Source organism: Spermophilus citellus (genome assembly GCF_964194105.1).
Source record: "Spermophilus citellus genome assembly, chromosome: 6".
NCBI classification, from domain to species: Eukaryota; Metazoa; Chordata; class Mammalia; order Rodentia; family Sciuridae; genus Spermophilus; species Spermophilus citellus.
The window spans coordinates 31818407-31841530 of record NC_138187.1 but is presented as its reverse complement, the minus strand read 5'-3'; the positions used below and the strand labels follow the sequence as shown (position 1 = coordinate 31841530).

At 36.7% G+C, this 23124-nt stretch overlaps 2 protein-coding genes and 1 pseudogene across 3 annotated transcripts in view; 1 reads left to right on the top strand and 2 right to left on the bottom strand.

Moving 5' to 3' along the window:
- LOC308651214 (cytochrome P450 3A9-like) overlaps positions 1-23124 on the bottom strand; it is a 596726-nt pseudogene that overhangs the window by 39451 nt on the left and 534151 nt on the right. The window lies entirely within an intron of this gene.
- On the top strand, positions 2591-3541 carry LOC308650645 (olfactory receptor 2AE1-like; the record flags this gene model as incomplete). Its single annotated transcript, XM_081296829.1, has 1 exon — positions 2591-3541. One exon carries the CDS (start codon positions 2591-2593, stop codon positions 3539-3541), a length of 951 nt encoding a protein of 316 aa, XP_081152955.1.
- Positions 4308-23124, bottom strand: part of LOC308652248 (cytochrome P450 3A19-like) — a gene marked incomplete at both ends in the record, with an annotated part of 57411 nt that continues 38594 nt past the window's right edge. Inside the window, 4 exons of the mRNA XM_081300024.1 lie at positions 4308-4397; positions 6706-6868; positions 8915-9141; positions 9367-9527. Of these exons, the coding sequence (XP_081156150.1) occupies positions 4308-4397; positions 6706-6868; positions 8915-9141; positions 9367-9527 (641 nt within the window). The remainder of the gene's footprint in view (positions 4398-6705; positions 6869-8914; positions 9142-9366; positions 9528-23124) is intronic.

Below are 23124 nucleotides of genomic sequence, written 5' to 3'. Positions count from 1 at the left end.
TGACCTTCTTCTTCACCTGTTGATTCAGCTATAATGAGCATCCTAAAGTGGCAACCTCAACTCTCAGGGATAAACTTTACCCTTGATGCCATGTTCAGTTTGTTCACGGATCTATTAGGCAGATGCCAGGACTGAGTGAGCAAACAGGGGCTGATATCCAAAGTTCAGGTTAACCCTTTTTTGCATAAGAATCTCTATCCAGTGGATAGAGTTTGTTTCCATAAGAAGATGGAATCACTTAGTGTCTGGGTGGAGGAATATCTCCCTTTGTCGCTAAGAGTTTTCTAAAGCAGCAGAACAGAAATGTTGGTGGTTCATAGACATCAATCTTATAGGGAGAGAACACACTCTTATTTCTATCCATTGAATGCTTGGGGGTCTGATCCTATGAATTATTGCTGTGGGAGAAGCAGTACCATAAATTAGATGCAGACGTGGAGCATGTATCACATCCTGGAAGACATTGCTCTAGCAATGAGAGGTGTTGCCACCTAGGTGTTGCTTGAGGCAGAGTCTTCCAAGGGTATTTCACCATTCTATCAGGTTCTGTGTTTCAGGAAGATGGAGGACCTATGTTAAGTATAACAAATCCCATGAACCCAGGCCACATTGCACACTTGTTTGCTGTGAATCGAGCTCCTTGTTCAGAAGCAATGCTGCATGGAATACCTTTATGATGAATAAAGCATTCTGTGAGTCCAGAGATGGTAGTTCTGGCAGCAGCACTTCCGGAGAAGAAGCAAAATCCATACCAAGAATGAGTGTCCAGTCCAGAAAAAAAAGGAGTGTCCCTTTCATGTTGAATGTGGTCCAATGTCATCAATGTGCTATAGAGTGGCTGGCTGGTCACCTCAGGGAATGGTGCGATGTTGGGAACTCATGATGGTCTTTGCTGTTAGCCATGGGTATTCAGCAGTGGCTTCAGACAGATTGGCCTCGGTGAGTGTAAGTTTATCATGATGAATCCAGGGATAAACTTTACCCCTAATGCCACGTCCAGTTTGTTCATGGATCTATTGGGCAGATGGCAGGACTGAGTGAGGAAACAGGAGCTGATATCCAAACTACTGGTTAACCCTTTTTTGAATAAGAATCTCTATCCCGTGGGTGGTAGCAATGAGTGTTTCTTTTTTGTTTCCATAAGAACATTTTTCATATATATTATCCAGAATATTTTGAAGTTCTAGGATATTAAAGGGGACACATGTATAAGAGGAATGAATGTCTCCGCTAGGCAAAATAAGGAACTTTGGGTTTTCTCCTGGAGAAAGGGTTAATGTGTTTGCCTTCATGCTGGATGTATTGTATTTAGTTACACATGTATCCTTTTTGTATTTGGAGGTTACCCTGACTGATGGAGGTGTGCATGTGTGCCAAAAGATCAGAAGATGGACTGCCCTGACTTTGCGATGTGTGAGGTTGGCTAGGATGAACTACATCTCACCAAATTTCCTCTAATTCATCGTTTCTGTTTAAGGTGGGTCTCAAGAGGAGCTTACTGGGAGATTAGAGGGCAGAAGGGAAGCAGCCATCCTGTAGTACTAATACATTTTTGCTGGTCTGCTGGCTCACACCTCACTGGTAAGGAGCAGTGGCTGGGCCTGCAGTTGCTCTTCCTTCCCAAGGATTCTTGGAATTCTGGGGTAGGGGTGTGCATTCAGCTTCATTAAAAATCTGACCTAAATTTCCCATGTGCCTGTATGAGCATACCATTTGGGTCTTATCTTTATGTATAACCACAAGTAACTAATAAAAAAACCATAAATAAATAGAAGATCATCAGAGTATAGGGAAGGGATCAGAGGAAGGGAGGATGGGAGGAAAATGGAAAGTATGGGGTCTGAATTGATGCCTATTTTATGCTTTTTAATTATGTGAAAAGAAACCCTAATATTTTGTAGAATTCAAAAAAGCCAATACAAAAAGAAGAACCTTAGAGCCTAATTCTATAGGCAAGGTGACTGACTCTTTTTGTTTTTTCTTGTGGGGTCACAGCTCATGCTTTGGGATTTCATCTGTCTCTTGTCTGCCCTGATTTGTACTATCTTCCCTTTCTACTGCTTGTCCTGTAGACTTTAAGTTTCCACATCAGACTTAAACAGGACAGCAGTACACCACTCCTTAACCAGCTTCCACAAAGAAATAAGGCCAAAGTTCTGTAATGCAACCATTAACAATTACATGCATAACTAGAAACATCTTAGTGGTTCAGCTGCTCTTGTTATAAGCTGCCTGGTAAAATAAGAAACATAATCCAAAAACCTTACAAACACAGACACACACTAACACAAATCATACACATGATTACATACACATAGGCCTATATTTAGTAAGAAGAGTCATAAATTTTGGCCCTTAATAGAGTCTTGGAATTTCAAGTGACCATGATCATAATGACAAATTTTCGGGTTGTCTTATTTTGGAAAAAAATGAATTTCAATAATTTCAGTTTCTGGATACTTACAAATAGAGACTCTTCACAAATATTTTCTTGGATCAAGGGAGATTATCACCCTGTACACAGGATCCCATATTCCTGGCATCACACTTTGTCTCCACTCCCTGTTTCCCCAAGGACTTTGAAGGGACCATGTGGCTGAGGAATCAGACGTCTCTGGCAGACTTCATCCTTGAAGGGCTCTTCGACGACTCCCCGACCCACCTTATCCTATTCTGCCTGACCATGGTGGTCTACCTTGTTGCACTGAGTGGTAACACCCTCACCATCCTCCTCATCTGTGTGGATCGTGGGCTTCACACCCCCATGTACTTCCTGCTCAGCCAGCTCTCCTTCATGGACCTGATGCATGTCTGCACAACCATCCCCAAGATGGCTACCAACTACCTGTCTGGCAGGAAGTCCATCTCCTTCCTAGGCTGTGCCACCCAGCACTTCCTCTATTTGTCTCTGGGTGGCGCTGAGTGTCTTCTGCTAGCTCTCATGTCCTATGACAGGTATGTTGCCATCTGTCATCCTCTGCGTTACACTGTGCTCATGAGCAGGAAGGTGGCACTGATGATGGCCCTCACCTCATGGTTGGGGGCATCTCTGAACTCCCTAATTCACACAGTCATCTTGATGCACTTTCCCTTCTGTGGATCTCGGAAAATATACCACTTCTATTGTGAGTATCCAGCTGTTGTGAAGTTGGTATGTGTTGATGTCACCGTCTATGAGACCACAGTGTATATCTGTAGCATCGTGCTTCTCCTCCTCCCCATCATCCTGGTTTCTACATCCTATGGCTTCATCCTGCACAGTGTCATTGAGATGCGTTCAGCTGGGAGTAAGAGAAATGCTTTTGCCACTTGTAGCTCCCACTTCATTGTGGTCTCTCTCTGGTTTGGTGCCTGCATCTTCTCATACATGAGGCCCAGGTCCCAGCGCACTCCACTGCAAGACAAAGTTGGTTCTGTGTTCTATAGCATCATTACTCCCACTCTGAATCCTCTGATTTATACTCTCCGGAATAAGGATGTAGCTAAGGCTCTGAGGAGAGTGTTGAGGAGAGGTATTATCACCCAACGACTACACCTGTAGTTAGCCCAAGTATAGAGTGTTATTATGGGTAAACCTCTAAAAATTTTCAAGAATCCAGATCCATGATATACTTTGACTATCTTAAGAATAAAGTGGTTTGTGTATACCTTCACTATTTTAAATGAGTTGCAGGAATTCAAGTAGCATTGTGTATGTGTCTATAATCCTTCAGAGTATTATGGAAAAACCTTTACAAATCCCATTTAAAGTAGACATATGAAGTTCAGTGATGCTCTAAAAATATTGAGATAAATATATAAAGACATTTTCTATCATTATTTTTATTGATAATACATATGTAAATCATGACAATAAAGAATATTTAAGGAGTATAAAATTAGAATTTGTTGATTAATATTAGAAACCTGTGAAGTAAAGCATGTTTTGAAAGAAAGAATTGATGATAAAAAATTTGTACTCAGATTTTTGAGTTACTGAAACAGTGTTTAAGAATTTATAAGGGCAATATGAAGAGGTGAGGGTGCAGAGGTGGGTGGATAGAATCCCCCCAAAACCAGAGAGGCTGAATCTTCATATATGGCACACAGATGGTCACCTCCTTTCCATCACACAACACATAATACTGTGCACAGACACTGAACAAGCCCAGCAAAGGTCCAGCATCCCTATTAACTCAAGAGCAGCATCCACCCATAAATCCATCTTCAATACCAATTTTTCTTCACAGAGAAAATCAATATGTCTTTTGTTCTGAGATACATCTTCTTTGAAGAACAGAGCAGAGATTTTTAGGGAGATTTAGACTCTACTTTCCATGCTCATCTCTTGACACAACCTTTAAAACAATGGGTTTTTCTTGTTGAAGAAATGGTGTCTTGCTTAATTTCAGAGGTATCTGCAATCATTAAACAAGTATATTTAGATGTAGTAAGTGAAGCCTGAACAACAGAAAGAATTGGAAAAGGTACATTTCAGACAATAAAGCTATACAAACCTGCAAAAACTACTTTCAGCCTCATGTGTCTGGGATTCCTTACATTTATACTGTAAGCTTTGCAAATATCGTAGAATGAAAGCATACATGCCTCTGTCCATTTAAAGAAGTATTTCATGAGCATCTGTTTTCTACCATGCCTGAGATAAAATAATGTTGGCTTGTGTTCTTTGTAATTTAAATTTTAGGAAAACAGCTGATGATGAGCCTGAGTGGTAGAACACTTGCCTATCATGTGTGATGCCCTTGGTTCCCTAACACCAACAAAAAATATTCAGCAAAATAGATGAATTTAAATAATTTAAACTAGATTTTTGGCATTATTTCAAACCCTTATTTGTAAAGCTAAATTAAGTGAACTTCATGGATGTTTGCTCAGATTGCTTCATGGATGGGTTCCATAGGTAACCCTGATCAGGTTTTATAATTTGAACTCTATGAGCAGAATCCATGAAGTTTAAAGATGGAAAATACCTTCAGGGAACAACATGCTTTTCCCCCCTAAAGTTTCTCTTTCTCTTTGTAGTGCAAATGGAGAACATTTGAGTCCTACAGAGTTTTGAATATTCTTTATTCCCATGCTCATGGAGGCATTCCTTTAGTGTTGGGGGTACCTCCAACAGAGTAATCTTCCACACCCAAGAGAGAGGGGAAGACAATTGTCATGGAGATTGAGAAGTTCCAATCTGGGAAATACTAGGAGCTAGCAGAAAGTACCTGCCCCATCTCAGATGTACTAGAGACCTACTTTCTCTGAGATTTATGTTCCTTCCTGCTTAGAGGGTAGCTACCTGACTGCCCTGACTTCTCAAGTAAAATGGTCACCAATTCTGTCTCCTCCTTTCCCATATGGAACACGAACAAATGGGAAAGAAATTGCATAATAAATGATCAGTCCCTAGAAATAAGCCATACAGAACCTTGCTTTGTGTGACTCAATGAAAAGTGTATTCTTCACAGGAGAGATTCCACATAGATCCATAAAGGTAACACATTACTATTATTAAATTTCAAATTGTTTACAAATATTTTCTCCATAGATATAAACGCAAACATTAGATTACGTTGATATTAGATTAGGAGAGATAGAGAGATAGAGAGAGAGATAGAGAGATAGAGAGATAGAGAGAGAGATAGAGAAATAGAGAGATAGAGAGATAGAGAGAGAGAGGTGTCATTTGTTAAATTTTAAAATTAAAAAAAGCAAAAAATTTAGAGCCAAGTACTCTAAATCAATAATAAGTCTCTTCTTAAATATTTCCTGAATCCTTCCAAGAACAATTTTCCCTCTAAGTCACCATTGAGAGTTCATGAAGGGCAAAAATGAGGTGATGTAGTTAAGTGGTATGATGTAGTTAATATACAGAAAAAATGGGCCTCCAAATGGGATGCTTTTGGGACAAAATACTAACTTAGATGATCATAAAATTTGGAGTAACCAATATCAAAAGAGAGGAATGAATGGGTCTTGCATTAGATGGGAGGACTACTTAGAGGAGTTTGGGGACTGAACTAGAAGTTGAAAGATGAGAATGGAATGAGGAAAATGGGAAATAAGATTCAAAGAGTTACTATTGAAATGTAAAAATAGTTTTTCTGCAACAGGACTCCAGGAAGGTTGGATCAATTAGGAAAACGCTGAACTGCATGAATCCTTCCTATCTTTAAGAAATGATTGATGTCAATGTTTCTCAACTTTGTCTCAGAATGAGACCAACAGGGAGCTTTTAGAGTCAAACTCTAGGCAAGTGATTTTAGAATTTTGGAGATGACCCAAATATCTTGTATTTTAAAATACTATGTTGATTTCAATGTTCAGAAAATAGTTGAGAAAAACTGTCACAAAATTTCCATAAGTTCTGTTGAGGAAAACAGCACTTGACATCATCAAAACATGATTTTCACAGTTCAGGATTAAATATGTAAAGCAGCCTCATCCTCATTTGAAAGAAAATCGAGTTTATACTTTGATAAAGTTCAAAAACACTGCATATAAGCATGTAAATCTAATCTCAATGGATTCTACCTGATCTTTTAAACTCTTGTTTTTTATAAAGCCAAAGATATAGAGCTCCAAAACTCAAGAAGCCTAACATCGCACAAGTGTCTCAAAAGAGATTCTTTGAATGAGCAGATATGTTCTTTAAATAGGTTCCTCAACTACAAGAAACTACCCACAGGACCTTACTTTTTCATAAAGTGTCCTGACCTGTGTTTCCTTGCAAGGATGGAAGGAGAAGTTCTGCAGTAATCTGATGACAGCAAGTTTCATGTTCATGAGAGCAAACCTCATGCCAATGAAGTTTCTGGGTCCATTTCCAAAGGGCATGTATACGTAAGGATTGATGCTGTCCTTGTTCTTCTTACTGAACCTGATTCCACAATAGTAGATGAAAACAAGTTATTGAGACATAAATTTATAAAAGCTACATAATTGGGGTTGTCTCCTAAACATTCATAAGCAGCAAAACACAGGATTCTTTTGTGGAATGGTCATTGAAATCCTGCTGTGACTTTGCTTATAAGAATTGAAACCTACAGAATTTTTTCATTCTTTTTACACTAGAGGAGCTCTCTGTCTTGTTAAGATGTGATGAATGCTATTTAAAAGAAAATATGTCTTTAAGTACTTAAATTATATTCAGGATTTTTATCTGTACACACTCTCAAAAAATTAGAAAATGAGCTTATAAATGAAGAAAAGTGTGTTCTTGCCTCAACTCCCACTCCTGCATTTCATATTTTTTTGATGAAGGAGGAGAAAATGCTCCCATTATAATTACCTCTGTTCTTATCTCTTCTCTATACTCCTTTTTTTCTTGATCTTCTTGTCTCCCTTCCTTCCTCTCTCCCTTCCTTTTCCCAATTCCTCTCTTCCTCTACCTCCTCCTCATTCTTTTTTTTCTCTTTCTCCTTCTGTCTCTGCCTCTCTCCCCATAGAATATCATCACTGTCTTCTGAGTCTGTCTCATCAGGTTACAAATAATTCCTTGAATGTTGAATCCAGGTTTTATTCAAATTGAGTCCTAGTTATTTGATTGGTTAAGGAGAAAGTGTTGATTTGGAGAAAGTGATAATGACATTGTGATTCTTTTTAAAAGTATTCTTATATATTTGAGAGCATTTTGGCAAATTTACAGGTTATTGTGATTCAAAGTAATATGGAATCTATTGGAGGGTGAGGTGGTGTGTGGAGGGTCTGATGAGGTTGGTGAATGGTTGTTTGGGCAGATGATGAGCAGATGTTGAAGCATTAAAGTGTTTTTCCAGACTACTCTCTGTAGATTATGCTTGTGTGTATATCAAGTGTCCTCCACATTATACATCTTTGTAATTTTCCTCATCCTGGTCTAGTCCCTGATGCACCTTAAGCACTTAGGATCTTATCATGCCTCAGTGAAACAATGAGATGTTTTGTCTCTGATTTTGTATCTGTGAAGTGTCAAAAGTTGGAAGTGCTGAATTTGGAGGAAACTGGCACTGAGGAACTCATAACCAACAAGATAATGTCACTCTAATCAAGAAGTGTAAAGTTAGGGGCCAAGAGAAATCTTGATCCCATGCCACCTGACCCCCCAGACACTACCCTGAAAACTTTCTCTATTTTGCTTTTCAGCACAACAACAGGAAAACAGTAACTCTTTCCAGAGTGAAAACTGTGAGGTTGGATCCAAATTTTCGTAAGACCAAGGTCAAGACATATTTAAGGTTGAATATCTCAGGTGTCTTGGGGGCAGGTTACTTGGCTTTGAAAGAGTCATCAACTGTGGAGAGTGAGAAGCTCGCCCAGAACACTCCAGAGACAAGACTCAGAGGATCTGAGCTCTCTCCATCCTCAGTGAGGCTGCTTGAACCATCTGGGGAGGGGGAATTCTCAGGCCTTAACTTGTATTTAACAATTGTGCTAGAGGAAACAGGAACCAATGTTTAATCAAATGGAAGACAGAAGTGCTTACTAAAACAAGTAGAAAATTCAAGGATCTAAAGTGAACAGGACAAAACCCTAAAATGGTTAAAAAATGTAAGCACCTAAAATAAGAGAGTGGTCAAGTGGCAGAAAAGTTTATAGATTACTGTTAAATAAAATAAATAAGTGTTCAACATCAAATGAAATGAGATAGCATTTCAGCCCTTAAAAGCTACACATTTATATAAAAATGTCCATACTGACATTTATCACATTAATAATAGATAGGGCTTATCGTGATGTTCTAGGACCTTAAATGGCGATAGTCATTTATTTTTTCTGATGCTGGTTTTCTAAAGTTCAAATAATTACCACTTTGTAAAAGACTTCTTAAATTTTCTTAAAACAAGAAAATTTTAAAATCACATGTATGCCATCTGCACTAAGAGACCTCAGAATATGTGTGAAACAGCCTCTTAAGGGTGGATTTCCTTTCTCAGGAGCCCTGTACCTTTCAGGGTAGAACTTTTCAGGTTCTGGCCAGTACGTGGAGATTTGATGAAGACTATATGTTGGTATAGTCATGATTGTTCCTTTGGGAATGAACACCCCATTGAGTTCAACATCTTTTTTACAGACTCTCATAATTCTCTCAATAATTGGATATAATCTGAGAGTTTCATTCACCACCATGTTCAGATACTTCATCTCAAATAGTACATCATATGTGACAGGTGCCTGGAAAGAAAAAAAAAATTGTAAATTAAGATTTGGAAATGACTTAAAACTCTGTTGACACAGTACACTGATGTTTTCAGAGCTCCTCAAATAACTCATATTTGTAAAATTCCATAGCATTTACAAAGCATTTAATAATCATCATGATTTTAGAACTGCCCAATGGCACACTGAGATGCCCAGAGATTTTACCTCTCCTCTCCCCTCCAGGTGCCATTCACTCACCTTATTGGGCAAAGTCTCATCAATCTCCTGCTGAAGCTTCTTCTGGACATCAGGGTGGGTGGCAAGTACATACATAATAAATGAAACAGTGGTGCTAGTGGTGTCATAGCCAGCCAAAATAAAGATAACAGACTGGGCTGCAATCTCCAGATCAGATAGACCTAAAAGGAGAGGAAAGACAATTTAGTCTAAGTAGGTCCATGCACACTTCACAGGTTTCATGAAGATAAATCAGAATGATGATCCAAAATCCCATGAGGAAAAACTGGAAGAGCAATTCATAATGTTCCTCATTCTGCCACCCCCTCACCATGAACAGAACCTCATTCTGCCACCCCCTCACCATGAACAGAACTGGGTGATTTCAAGGGACAGTATGGATGTCAAACATACACAGTATTTTTCAAATGTGCCTTGCATAATCAAGAAAGTTATTTAGCTATAAATAGTGGGTAGCACTCTTCCCCTGGGGGAAAAAATATACTTACTCTATCTAGAATGTAGATAGAAGAACCTTGAAAGCATTTGCAATACTGGCATCTTTGCAGGGAAAATAAACGTCATCATTGACAGAACTATACTGAGCCACAGAAAAATTTTTCTACACAAATTGTGGTCCATGGACCAGCAGCATCAACAGCTTCAAGGAGCTTATTAGAAACACAGAAGCTCAAGCATTGCTCTAGAGCTACCAAATTGAAATCTGAACTTTCATGAGATGTGGTCAACTCGGTTCACAAACTAGCCTAAGAATCATCATAATAGAAGAGCTGGGGCACCAGTCTTCAAATTGGATGATCTCAGGGTGTGCAGAAACTACACAGAGAAAAAAACCCAGAAGAGTAGTGATTAACTGGAGTCTAATGAGTGGTATTAAAATCACACAAGAAAGAATGTGTTGATACAGGGCATTAGGCAGAAATGCACTTAGTATCTTATATTAGGAAGATTGGGTTCAGTTAGTGGAATTAGCATTGCTTATCAATCTTGGGCTGAATGTCAGCTTTCCTAGTACATGTCCCCTCTATTCGCTCAACTTCATAATCATCAAACAGCCTTTGTGATAGAAGGTGTTGTTTCTCTTGACTTTTCTCCTGAAAAGTCACATTCAAGCATTCATCTCATTGATTGGAGAAATGATTAGGATTTGTTGATACTTGAATACCTGAAAGAAACATGGTATACACTCCAACCATATAATTCATAACAAAAATTAATGCAAAATGAGTGTGAGAAAGATCTACATGGAATTCTAGCTTACAGAAGCTTTCTATGATGCTATTGTGGGAAAACTAAAACCGTGTTTTCCCCACTACTGGCATAAACCCAATGATACTGAAATGAAATTGGATTATAAACTTAAGTTACAACTGTTCAGTACAATCTGGTAGACACTAACCATATGTGTCTATCTAAATTTAAATTTTAATGAATTAAATCTAAATAACAATAGAAAGTTCACTTCTTCAGTAACTCTACCTACATGCCAAATGCTTGTAGCCACGTGTCTAGTGCTTACTGTATGAACAATACGTATATTGAGTACTTCCTTCACCACAGAAATTTGTAGTGGGAGCAGAGAGAGGAGTACTGTTTACATCATGCATATGGACTCACATAGAAATATTTATATTGCTCAGTATGCACAAATATATTTTATTTTCCTATCTCTGTTCAGAGAAAGGATCTAGAAGAAACTACAGTAGTAATGGTCACATTACACTTCCAGATTTTGGTTTCTAATACCTTCTCTCACTTAAAGGAGCCAGGGCTTCTGGAAAAATGGGTGGTTCCAGGCCTGATCAGAGGGAATAGACAAGGAACCTAGAGTTTCTTGCAACAGAAAGCAAGAATGTTCTCTCAAAATTATATGAGAAACCATATGCAATACTGTGTGTGTTTCTATAATGTGGATATATATCATTATATAGGTATCAAAACTGATAGAATGTACAAACTCAAGAACCCTCATGTTCCCCTATGAACTTAGGGGTAAGGTGACTTTTCTGTGATGGTTCATTGATTATGTCAAATATATCATTTTGGTGAGGGATGTTTGTAATGGGAGCAACATATGAATTTAGAGAAAAAAAATGGATATGTGCAATCTCTATGCCTTCTCCTCAGTTTTGTTATGAAACTAAAATTGCTGTAAAATATAGTCAATTTTAACAATCAAAATATAAGATTAGGAAGAGGAGAGGGAGAAAGAACAGAAGGAGGAAGGAGAAGTTGTTAAAAGACTTAAGCCCAAGAGAATTTGACCATCAAAATAAAAATTGATAGCAAGAGAATAAATTCACAGTATATAACATCATACTGACATAAATATGAATGGAACTGTCTTACAATCTAATACCAACTCATATATGTACTGTAGATGATAGAATGATAAAGACAGCAGTTTGTAAACATCATAATACAAATGCTTTCTATCAAAAATCATCCATGTATAATAAAACTAGTTGGTTAAAGTATGTTGAGGAACAGGATGCTTACACAGTGTCAGAGGTTTCCCCCACAACATTCTTATGAATTACATGGGAAAAGTTAATCATAGTATCAGATGAAGCTAGTGAACACATTTTCACCCAGTACTGCCAGTTACCCTCACCACTATTGGGACAGTGCACCTCCTGATTGAATGTACAAATGCAACTATCCAGGCAGAGGTTCTGATTCAGTGCATCTGAATGAGGCTGCGAATCAGCATTTGTTCTGATGTCGATGGTAAAAAGACAACTGTCTAACTTCATGACTGAAATGCTTTCTCCTAGTTTCCTTTCAATTTTTGAGCCTTGTTACACCTGCATGATTCTAGACAGCACATGTGGGCACCATTTGCAATATCCAAATGTGTATCTTTCTGCAATTTGGTAGAAATCTCTTTTCTCTAGAAAACGTGTGTATTTTCAGGATAATTCACTTACTCTGAATTTCCCTGTCAGTAGACCATGAAATATTCTTGGTTACCTATGTAGGATTCCTTGTCTTGGGAATTCTGGGAATCAATCATTAACTGGAGAAAATCAATGCGGTGCTGGAAGCAGAAATGGAAATGGAAATGACAAAATCAGTCATAAAGTCAGAGGTAAATCTGGAATGTAGCATTTCACGTCCCTTCTTAGAGTATGGCTCCTTTAAGTCCAGAAGTCTGGCTAGGGTTGCACAACCCACCAGTGAACAAAACATGCATGTATAAACCATGGAGAACAGGATATTTTCCTGAGAGAAATCCAGCTATGGTGTCCAATATCTGTTGGTCTTTGCTCTCCCTAATGCTGGGTTTGTCTTTTCCTGTCACACCTGCTTGCCCAGTAAGTGGTCCTGGACTTCAATTCTTTTAGTTTGCCTTAATTCTTATTCAATGGCCACACTGAGTACACTTGGTATTTTCAAAGATGATTACTAGCTTTGTTTGTGTATCATCAATTTCTCCACCCATTAGGTACATGATTCAATCTTCAGTGACACTTGGGGACGGCTGTCCTGCCTCCCTGACCTGGAGACATTCTTGTGCCAACCTCCAGGAAAAGCAGAAGGCAAAGCTGGGTTAGCATATCACCTTGATGGTCACTGAAGAGCACGGCCTGATTGTGGACAGAAAAGGACTCAGATTTAACATACACATACTTCACCAGGTGCCCAATAGGATCTTCCTTTGAAGAATGTGTCAACTAAGATGTAAAGGGCAGGAATTGTAATAATTTTTCACCAATCTAAGACTTGGGGAATACTTTTTTAACAGTGTAATCATTTTGAAATAGAATTTTTATTTTGACAGTTTACTGAATTGGAGGGAAATGATAAGGTTTTTATTTGAATGATATTTCTTTCAAGGCATAATATCATGTCTTTTATTGTGTCAAACATTGTCAATCTTACTCATTATCAGTTTGCCTTTTTTAAATTTGATCTTCATTCTATCCAAAATGTAAAAATTCTCCAGTGCAAATCTTAAAGTATTCCACCAACTTTAAAAAAATGTACAGAGAGGGGCTGGGGAATGAAGCTCAGTGATAACAGTATTTGCCTAGCATATATGAGGTCTTGGGTTCAATCCTAATCACCACTTACAAAATTACATGTATATTTATATATGCACAAGTCAGATGTACACAGCAAATAAATGATCAGAAAGTGAACATTGTCATGTCACCACCACCAGGTTTTACCTTTTCTTTATCTTTTAGGCATTTTTGTTTCATCCTCATTACAGCATTTTTAAGAAAATCCAGAACACATTTTGAAAACTGTAGACATTTAATGCTTGAAACGCTGGTCTAAGGAATGGAAATATCACTAGAAAGAAAGTGAAAGAAAAAAATACAGAGAAACCTTGATGAAAAGGCAACATCCCAGGAGCATTGATCATTTTCTAAAAAATACAGAAGAGAAAAATCATCAGTTTTCTCAACCAGCAGCCATTCCCTCTGTGGCTGGTACTTGGTGTCTGGTTCGTGTCTGAGCAAGGGCACCTCATACATGGGGTTGCAGCCACCATAGCAGGGGATCAGTGGCCCCATCAATGCCACTGGACTGAGCAAAGGAAGAGGATTAAATTCCCTGGCCCCTTACCCTTTTGTGTATTGCGATAGGGTCCGTAGTCTGTGCTGTAAGTAATTATGCATTCAAGGAAAAATAGGCAGGATAGATACAATTTCGCCTATGTTCCTCAGCTGTCAAGAAATGAAACCAGAAATCAATAATAGATAGAAAATCTGGAAGCTCAGACAAAAGTGGAAATTAACCGTAAAACTTCCATATACAGCTGTCAAGCATCAATGATGGTATCCAGAGGCAACTAGAAGTTGTTTTCAGGTGAATTAAGGTGAAGACATGTTATATCACACTTAGGAGAAGTAGCAAAAGCAGCGCTCATAAACATACAGCTAGGTTTTATGTATAGGTTTTATTCTCAAGTCAATAGTCTAAGTTAAATCAGAAAATGGTTAAAGGGGGAAATTAAACAAAAAGCAAGCATAAGGAAGAAAATTATAAAAACCCAAGTTGAAACAAATGAAATAGAAAAGAAATAAAATTGATGAAAACAAAAGGTGTTTATAAGTCACCTCACCCCTTTGAAAATATCATAAAAATCGCCAAACCATTAGCCAATTGACCAAGAAATACAAAGGGATAAGAGTTTCATATGATGGTGTTTCTTCTCAATATGTACTAGAAGTGGGCATATGGATCAGAAGGTATGTCTACTTTTATTTATTTTTGGGACCTTCACACTCTTTTCCAGAATGGTGTACATTTCCACCTACAATATGTAAGAGAACTTTTTCTCCGCATCTAGCCAGCATTTGTTATTTTTTCATTCTTTCTTTCTTTTTTTGATAATGGTCATTCTAACCAGGGTGAGATGACTTCGTATTGTAGTTTTGATTTGCATTTCTCTGACACCAAGTGATTTTGAATAGTTTTTCATGTATTTTTATGTCATTTGTGTTTTTTCTTTTGAGAAATAACTAGAGCATTTGACTATTTTTAAACTGGATTACTTGGGGATTTTGGTTGTTAGGTTTTTAAAAATTTGTATATTATGTATCATTTGTAAATGTAATACTCTCTATATATGTAAAACCTATTTTATATTAATCTATTTTTTATCTAAATGATTGGAACATCTGTACATCCGTATTTATTCCTATATTATTCTGAAAAGTCTGAGATGTGAATTAAATCTAGGTCTCCATCAATGAATGGATAAAGAAAGTTTTATATATATATACATATATTTATTATATATTATAATATAAAATTTATGTATTTATAATATATTATAATAAAATATATATACACACATATACATGTGGATATACAGATATATACATGTGCCCAAAGGATCATTCATTCATAAAGAAGAATAAAATCTTGTATTTTGTTGAAAAAAGTAGATGGAATTAAAGGACATTCAGCTTATGAACTAAACTAGATACATCAATACAACTACCACATGTTCTTTCTCATATGTGGAAGGTAAAATATTTGATCTGAATGTATAATAGTGATTATTAAAGTTTGGGAAGGTTTATGGCAGAAGGTATATAAAGAAAGGCTGTATTTCATTTGTGTATGCTGTGTACATGTGTTGAGACATCACACATAACCCCATTTATTTGCATAACACATACATGTTAATTAAAAAATAAAATAAATATTAAAAAAGAAATGAATGAAATTAATAGCATGAGAAATGAAAGGAGAAGTTACTACTAACATTTGAGAAGGATTATGAGAGAATTCTAACAATTTGATTGTTCACATATCTTAATGCACAAAATCCTTAAAGACATAAGCTATAGAAATTGATTGAGAATTAAATATGCAACCTGAATAAACTTGTAAAATGTAACATGATTGTGTTAGTAGTAGAAATTATTCATAGTAGATTCTATGAAATAAAGAACTAATATCAATTATTCACAAACATTTCCAAAATTAAAAGAGCATTTCTAAATATATTCTAAAAGGCCAGTATTACCCTAATACTAACACCAAGCAAAGACAACACAGGAAAATGTGTAATACACCAAATCCATGAAATAAAAGTCAACATAAGAGGATTCATTCAATTGATGCAGAAAAAAAAACATTTGATAAAAACCAAAACCAACCCTCCCCCTGGAAAAATAATCCTCAAAACCATTCTTTTGTGATAAAACACTCAGCAAATTAGGAGTAGGATGAAATTTTGTAAACCTGATAAAGGATATCTATGAAAACTTGTAGCTTAATAATTTAATAGTTTCACCCCAAATCAAGAACATGACAAGAATCCCTCTCTCATCACTTCTTTTGGAGTAGTGTAAGTAATAACAAGTTCACCAGCATTTCATGATATAAGATCAGTACACAAAAATAAATTGCATTTCTATACACTGTAACAAACAACCCAAAAGAAAAACTAAGAAGTGGAAAAAATAATTCTATCTACAATGTCATCAAAAAGAATAAAATACTTAGGAATCAATTTAACAAAGGTGCAAAACAAGCACACTAATAACTACAAAATACTGTTGAAATAAAAGAAAGAGGATCTACATGACTAGAAAAAACATCTCAGGTTTGTGGATCAGAAAACTTAATATTGTCCAAATGGCAATAGTATTGAAATTGATTTGCAGATCCTAATGAGCTTTGTAACAGAATCTTAGCTGGCTTCTTTGAGGAATTGACAATTTGATTTAAAATTCACATAGAATTCAAAGGGACACAGAATAGCTAAAATGATGTTGAAAATGAGATTAAAGTTGTAGGACTCACATTTCGTGATTTCAAAACCTACTCCAAAGCAAATATAAAATTTGGTCCTGGAAGGTGGGTAAACATATAGATAAATGGAATAGGATTTAGAGTCCAGAAATTAACCCACATGTCTATGGCCCATGGAATTTTGAGAAAGGTGCCCTGGCCATTGAATGGGGCAGGCACTCTTCAAAAAATGGTGCTGGAACAACTGGATAGTCACATGCAAAAGAATTACATGTTGTCCTCACCAGGCCCTGTATGTAAAACTTAAATTAAAATGGTTGGGCAACCTAAATATAAGAACTAAACTATAATTTTTAGTAGTAAACCATAAAAAGTGTGTAAGTCCATATGGTCTCAATCGATTCTTAGATTTGATACTTAAAACACAAATAATAAAAGGAAATTACTTAAATCATACATCATTTAAATGTTAAGTTTACAAGACCTGTTGAGTTTTTAACATTTATATAAATGACATCAAAATTCATGCATCTACTGTCAATTGCTTTTCTTTTGAGATCTCAACAGCTTTGAGATTAATACATTTTAAGATTTTAAAATTCAGCTCATTCATTCATGATAGGAATAAACTGCAAAAAACTAAAAACTTTGTGCTTCAAAGGACACTATCAAGAAAGTAAAAAGATATCTATAGAACAGGACAAAATGTTACAAATCATAATCTGGTAAGAAACTTTGTAAAGAATATATGAAGAAGTATTTTTTTCAATTAAATTATTTAAAAATTCTTTTTTCTTTTATTTTTAATTTGTTTCAATTAGTTATACATGACAGTAGAATGCATTTTGACACATTGTACACAAATGAAGCAAAAGATTTCCTTCCTCTGGTTGTACATGGTACAGACTCACACCAGTAAAATTCTTAAGCATCAGAACAAAAAGACAAATGCTTCAGGTAATTGTGGGCAAAAGATATGGATAGACATTCTTTAAAATAATGAATCTGAATTATCTTTCCTATGTACATAGATGAACACCTCATAGTGGATCTCCACATCATGTACCTCCACAAGCCTGGCATCCTAATTAGAATAAGGTATACTTTATGTTTTTATAAATATGTCATGGATATCTAAAAATAACAAATAAAAAAGTGATTAACATTGCTTGTTATCAGTAACCAACAGGAAAATGCAAGTCAAAACCACATAAGATGCCATCTCACATCCAGTACAATGTCTAAAATAAGAGATGGAAATAGGAAGTGTTAGGAAATAAGTGAAGTAATTGGAACCTTCATATACTTTTGGTAAGAATATTAAATGGAACAGCTATTATGGAAAACACTGACAGAAGTACTTTGTAAGGCACCAATTTCACTCCTGAGTATACACTCAGATGAAATTGAAGACTATAGTTCACAAACAAGTTTCACACTAATGTTCATAACAGCATCATTCACAATATCCCAAATGTGTAAATAACACAAATGTCCATCAACTGATGAAAGGATAACTAAATTGTGGTATGTCTATACAATGGAATATTATTTGGCCATAAACATGAAGTACTGATATATATTTCACTTGAAAACAAAATGCTAAATGATACATTTTGCATCACAAAATACCACATATTAAATGTCTCCATTTTTTATAATGTATACATTATATGCAAAGCTACAGAGACAGAAAATAGAATAGTGTTTGTTTCAGGTAAATAATTTTGGAAGCTGACAGTTAAAAGATAATGAGTTTTCCGAGTTTTGACAGTGGTGAGGGCTGCACATATCATTTATCATGCTAAAAAATATGAAATTTTAAATTTTAAGGAATCATATAGTATGTAAAAAATATCTTAATGAAGTTGTTATTTTAAAAGAAAAAAGAAATGGAAATCCACATACTAATTATACAAAAAAAAAAACAGATGGAGGACATCTGAACCAAGGATGCTCTTGGCTTTTTTCACAAATAGATTGTTGAGGGAATTGACATTAACTCCAAAAGATGTGCTAACAATCACATCCATGCTGTAGCTCCCCAAAATTCTGAGTAGAGAAAGAAATGTAAAATTTTAATCTGTACTGCTTTACTTCCTACTACACATGCTGGAAGAAGTAGAACAGGAGGTCCTCACACTGTCAGAAATATCTGTTGATCAAATGACTAGTCCATGCTCCTATCAAATGCCATGAGGCAGCTGTTCCTGTGCCAGGGGAGTTAGGGACACAGGTTGAGTGAGCTCAAAGAGTTCAGTCACAGAGAGACAGACACCCATAATCAGACAAATTACATCAGTGAGTGGAGTGTAGATGATAAAAGATGATTAAGTATGGAGCTTCAGCAGGACCAGGGTGTTATAATTGACTCCTGCTAGGGGATCCAAGATAAGTGACCTTGACCTAGGTCCTGCCTAAGCACAATCTATGCCCAGAGCTGATTCTTCTCTAACACATTACATAACAGCAACACCCTGTTCTGAGAGGCAGAAACATTGTCCCCCCTTCTCTGCACCCACTGCTACAGCTCCTGAGAGGTCCTGCCTCCAGTATCTGAATTGGCCCTAAGGGCAGAATCTCGAAAAAGGGAATGAGTAAGAATATCCTCAGTTAAAACATTGAAAATCTCCTCAAAATATACTTGGATGAGCTCACAACTTGGTGAACATATTCTCTCAGATTTCCCAAGACAGTATTAGAGGTTGTGCATGGGTCAAAATAACCCATTTTATACAACAAATGATATGGTAGTTGTAATCCATACAAATTATATTCCATGCTTTGTAATTATGTCAAAATGAATCCTAATGTTAGACATAACTAAAAAGAAAAAAATTCAACACATTATATTTTATGTCACTTGTATTGGGTCTTGATTAATACAAATCTGTAACCCAAGTTGACATAGTTGTGTCTATAACTCCTAAGGAGGAAAAGACCCTTGATGCTTGTTAATCACTATGTAATCAGTACAGTTCTTGGAATGCAGCAGGCACTCATAAAATATTTCTCAAACAATGAATAAATCATATAAATGCCAATATTGTCTTAATTAAAACTATATTCTGTCATAAAGGAAGGTACCAGATAAAAGTAATAGCCTATAGTTTTTGAAGCAAGTGATAATACGTTTCCTCTACTTAAACAACAAGCCTTAATATACAGTCAAGGTAAGCTTATTGAAGCAAGGCATTTTAATATCTGAGTTGAGAAAAGAGAAATAAGAATAGCTCAAATATGCTTATGATTAGAGGAGGACACTGAGTGAATAAAACATGGGAGTAAGTGAAATGTAGGGAAATGTACTGTTCTTTCTATCTCTCCTGAAATACTATTCTGTGTGGTCCATAGAAATGAAGCACCAACAAGACTGAGCATGGGAATTACCTGCTGCCATTTCTATAATATGACACATGGGGGAAAAAACCAGAAAAGTGGCCACTGGGCAAGAAGACACTCAGACTGTCTTCTCAAAAGTGTAGCACGGAAAGGGGCCACTGAGACATTGGTTCTGTAATGAACAAAACAAATCAGGGACTGTAGGAACAGGTACTCTGTATTATTAACTAGCCCCTAGAGAGAGTATTCCCATGTTATCTTCAGAACCAGATTCCCCAAATTATCCAGTTCCCCCACCCCTGCAAACAAACTTCAAGTACAGCCCCATGGGATTCTCACCTCAGTGAACACAGCACAGACTAATTGGTATCTTGAGTAATGGTGCACAGAAGACATCTGGTGTGTCTTCTGAGTGGGAATCCCTGATGCCATCAGTCTTCAGAATTCTATTCACCTCTGCTGACATCAGAGGTCCTGAGGACCTGGAGGATGTTTCATCCCTCATGGAGCATGCTCCTCTTCCCTCATGACTGGCTCAGGTCAGGCCAGTCTGGCCTCTTCTGACCTCTGTGATTACTGATGAGGAAACATCTCTGTGGTATGGAAGGATCTTAGTAACTACATAACACATACATATTTGTATCTTACTACTACGGAATGAGGGTAAATCTATGACGAATGTGCTATAATGATACAAAACCACAGAGACTGCAAAGAGGTTTTTTGTTGGACTCTGGGAGCATTGAGGATTAACCTGCTATTATGTTTAGTCTCTTACTCAGGTAACATGAATGGCCATTCCTATTTCCCAGTCTCTCAATATTTTAATGGAAGGAAGTTCAAATATAAGTTCAGAGTCAAGAGGAAACATATGCACCACACCAAGTCCCAAATAGTAGGGGCTAAATGCATTCAGTTTTACTTAATCTGTCTGACAGGGCTCAAAATAATGAACACAGATTTTGAGAGGCTTCCAGAACACCATGTCCTATTGTTTGTGTGATGCTCCATCCTAGGGTAATTAGTGCAAACCATGATGAGTGAGCTGGACAAATATTCTCTCTGGTATTCTGCTAAAAGATGCATCTTCTAGGGTTAGAGGAGGAGTCTTAGGAGTATTTCAGCAAGTGCTTGTGTGGAAGACCAATAGCCAATATGTGGCTGGGAGGATGTTCTTCTCTCTCCATTTCACTTCTGTGCACAAATCTTTGCAGAGCAAATTGCAGGTAAGGTATTGTTGGGGCTTGAGTTATTCAGAAGCCTTTATCAGAAAATAGAGCATTGTGAGATTATCCTTTAATCAATGGTGACATCTCATCACGAGGATGCTTCCTGAGAAGATAGAGAAAAACATAATTTAAGGGGTACAAATAAGAATGGGTTGCTAAAGAAGGAAGAGAGAATAGAGCCAGATTATAGAAAACTTATACCAAGGAGGTTCATAGAGAAAGTCAGAAACTAATGAAGAAAGAGAAAGAGATGTGTGTGGATAATTAGGTAGAAAAGATGTATGCATATCATGTTACATAGAAAGTAATAGTTCCTGTACATACTATTTGTTAATTTGTTTTAATTAGTTCTACATGACAGTAGAATGTGTTTATGCACTTTGACATGTCATACATAGATGGGATATAACTTCTCATTTTTCTGAGTGTACCTGTTGCGGAATCATATTGGTCATGTAGTCACATATATACATACAGTAATAATGTCTGTTTTTTCTACTGCCTTTCTTATCACTACATCCTCTTTCCTCCCCTCCCATCACTTCCCTCTACCTAATCTAAGGTAATGCTGTTCTTACCTAGTGTCCCCTGCCTTAGAGTGAATTAGCATCCACATATTAGAGAGAACATTTGGCCTTTGGTTTGTGAGATTGGCTTATTTCACTTAGCATGATTTTCTCCAACTTCAACCATTTACTGATAAATGGCATAATATTACTCTTCTTTAAAGCTGAGTAATAGTCCATTGAGTATATATACCACATTTTCTTAATCCATTCATCTATTGAGGGACACCTGGGTTGGTCCCACAGTTTAGCTATTGTGAATTGAGCTGCTATCAACATTGATGTGGCTGCATCACTATAATATGCTGATTTTAAGTCCTTTGGGTATAAACCAAGGAGTGGAATAGCTGGGTGAAATGGTGGTAAAATACATATATTTGACAAATATTTACTGAGTCCTTTTTACAGCTATGATATAAGTACTGAGTCATGTATTTGGAATTTGCATTTATGAAATTGATCATTCTATTTTTAATATATATATTGTTTGTTGTTGGTGGACCTTTATTTTATTCATTTATTTATATGCAGTGCTGAGAATCAAACCCAGTGCCTCACACATGCTAGGCAAGTGTTCTACCACTGAGCCACATGCCTATCTCGAGAGTAGACCTCAACTTCTGGGTCCCCAGACCAAGTGTACTGGGCTCAATTAGTTCAGCAAGAATGCCCTCTACTGGATCTTAAAATTAATCATAAAAAAATTCAGGTATCATAGATACTGGGGCTGATAGATCTGTTCAATCTAGTACATTATGGTCTAGGGGCTGGCCTTTACATATTGCACCTGCCAACATGGAGGGAATAGGTCAGACCTCTCAGCCTGCACAGAGAGCTCAGTATCTTCACTGGGACAATAAAGATGGTAACTCTGTAATTTTTAAGGCTTATGTTTTAGACATCTTGCCAGTAAATTTGTGGGACCATGATATTCTAAGCAGCTTAGGTTTGTTATTTGTACCTTCAAGTTTTATCATGTTTTTTGAGGGACTTAATAAAAAATTTCCTAGGGAAATAGAGGAAAATTTACAAGGGTATTTACCTACAACTCAATCTTCCCAAGAGAGACTAATTAATGCACCCAGCCAAAACTTTTGATAGGTCCACTAACTTGATCCCCAAACCAGAGAACAGCAGAAAAAATTCATTGGCTCATAGAAGAGCCAATCTGGGTTAGTCAGTGGGCCTTAATAGGGGAAAAACTTAAAATAGTCCACATGTTAGTTCAGGAACAACTTCAGGCTGGCCATTTACAACCTATGCTCAGTCCTTGGAACATCTTTGTAATTAAGAAAAAATCTGGCAACTGGAGATTATTACAAGATATCAGGGCAGTTAATTGTGTTATTGCAGGGCAATTAATTGTGCATTGCACCTCAAAATGTACAAAGGGTATC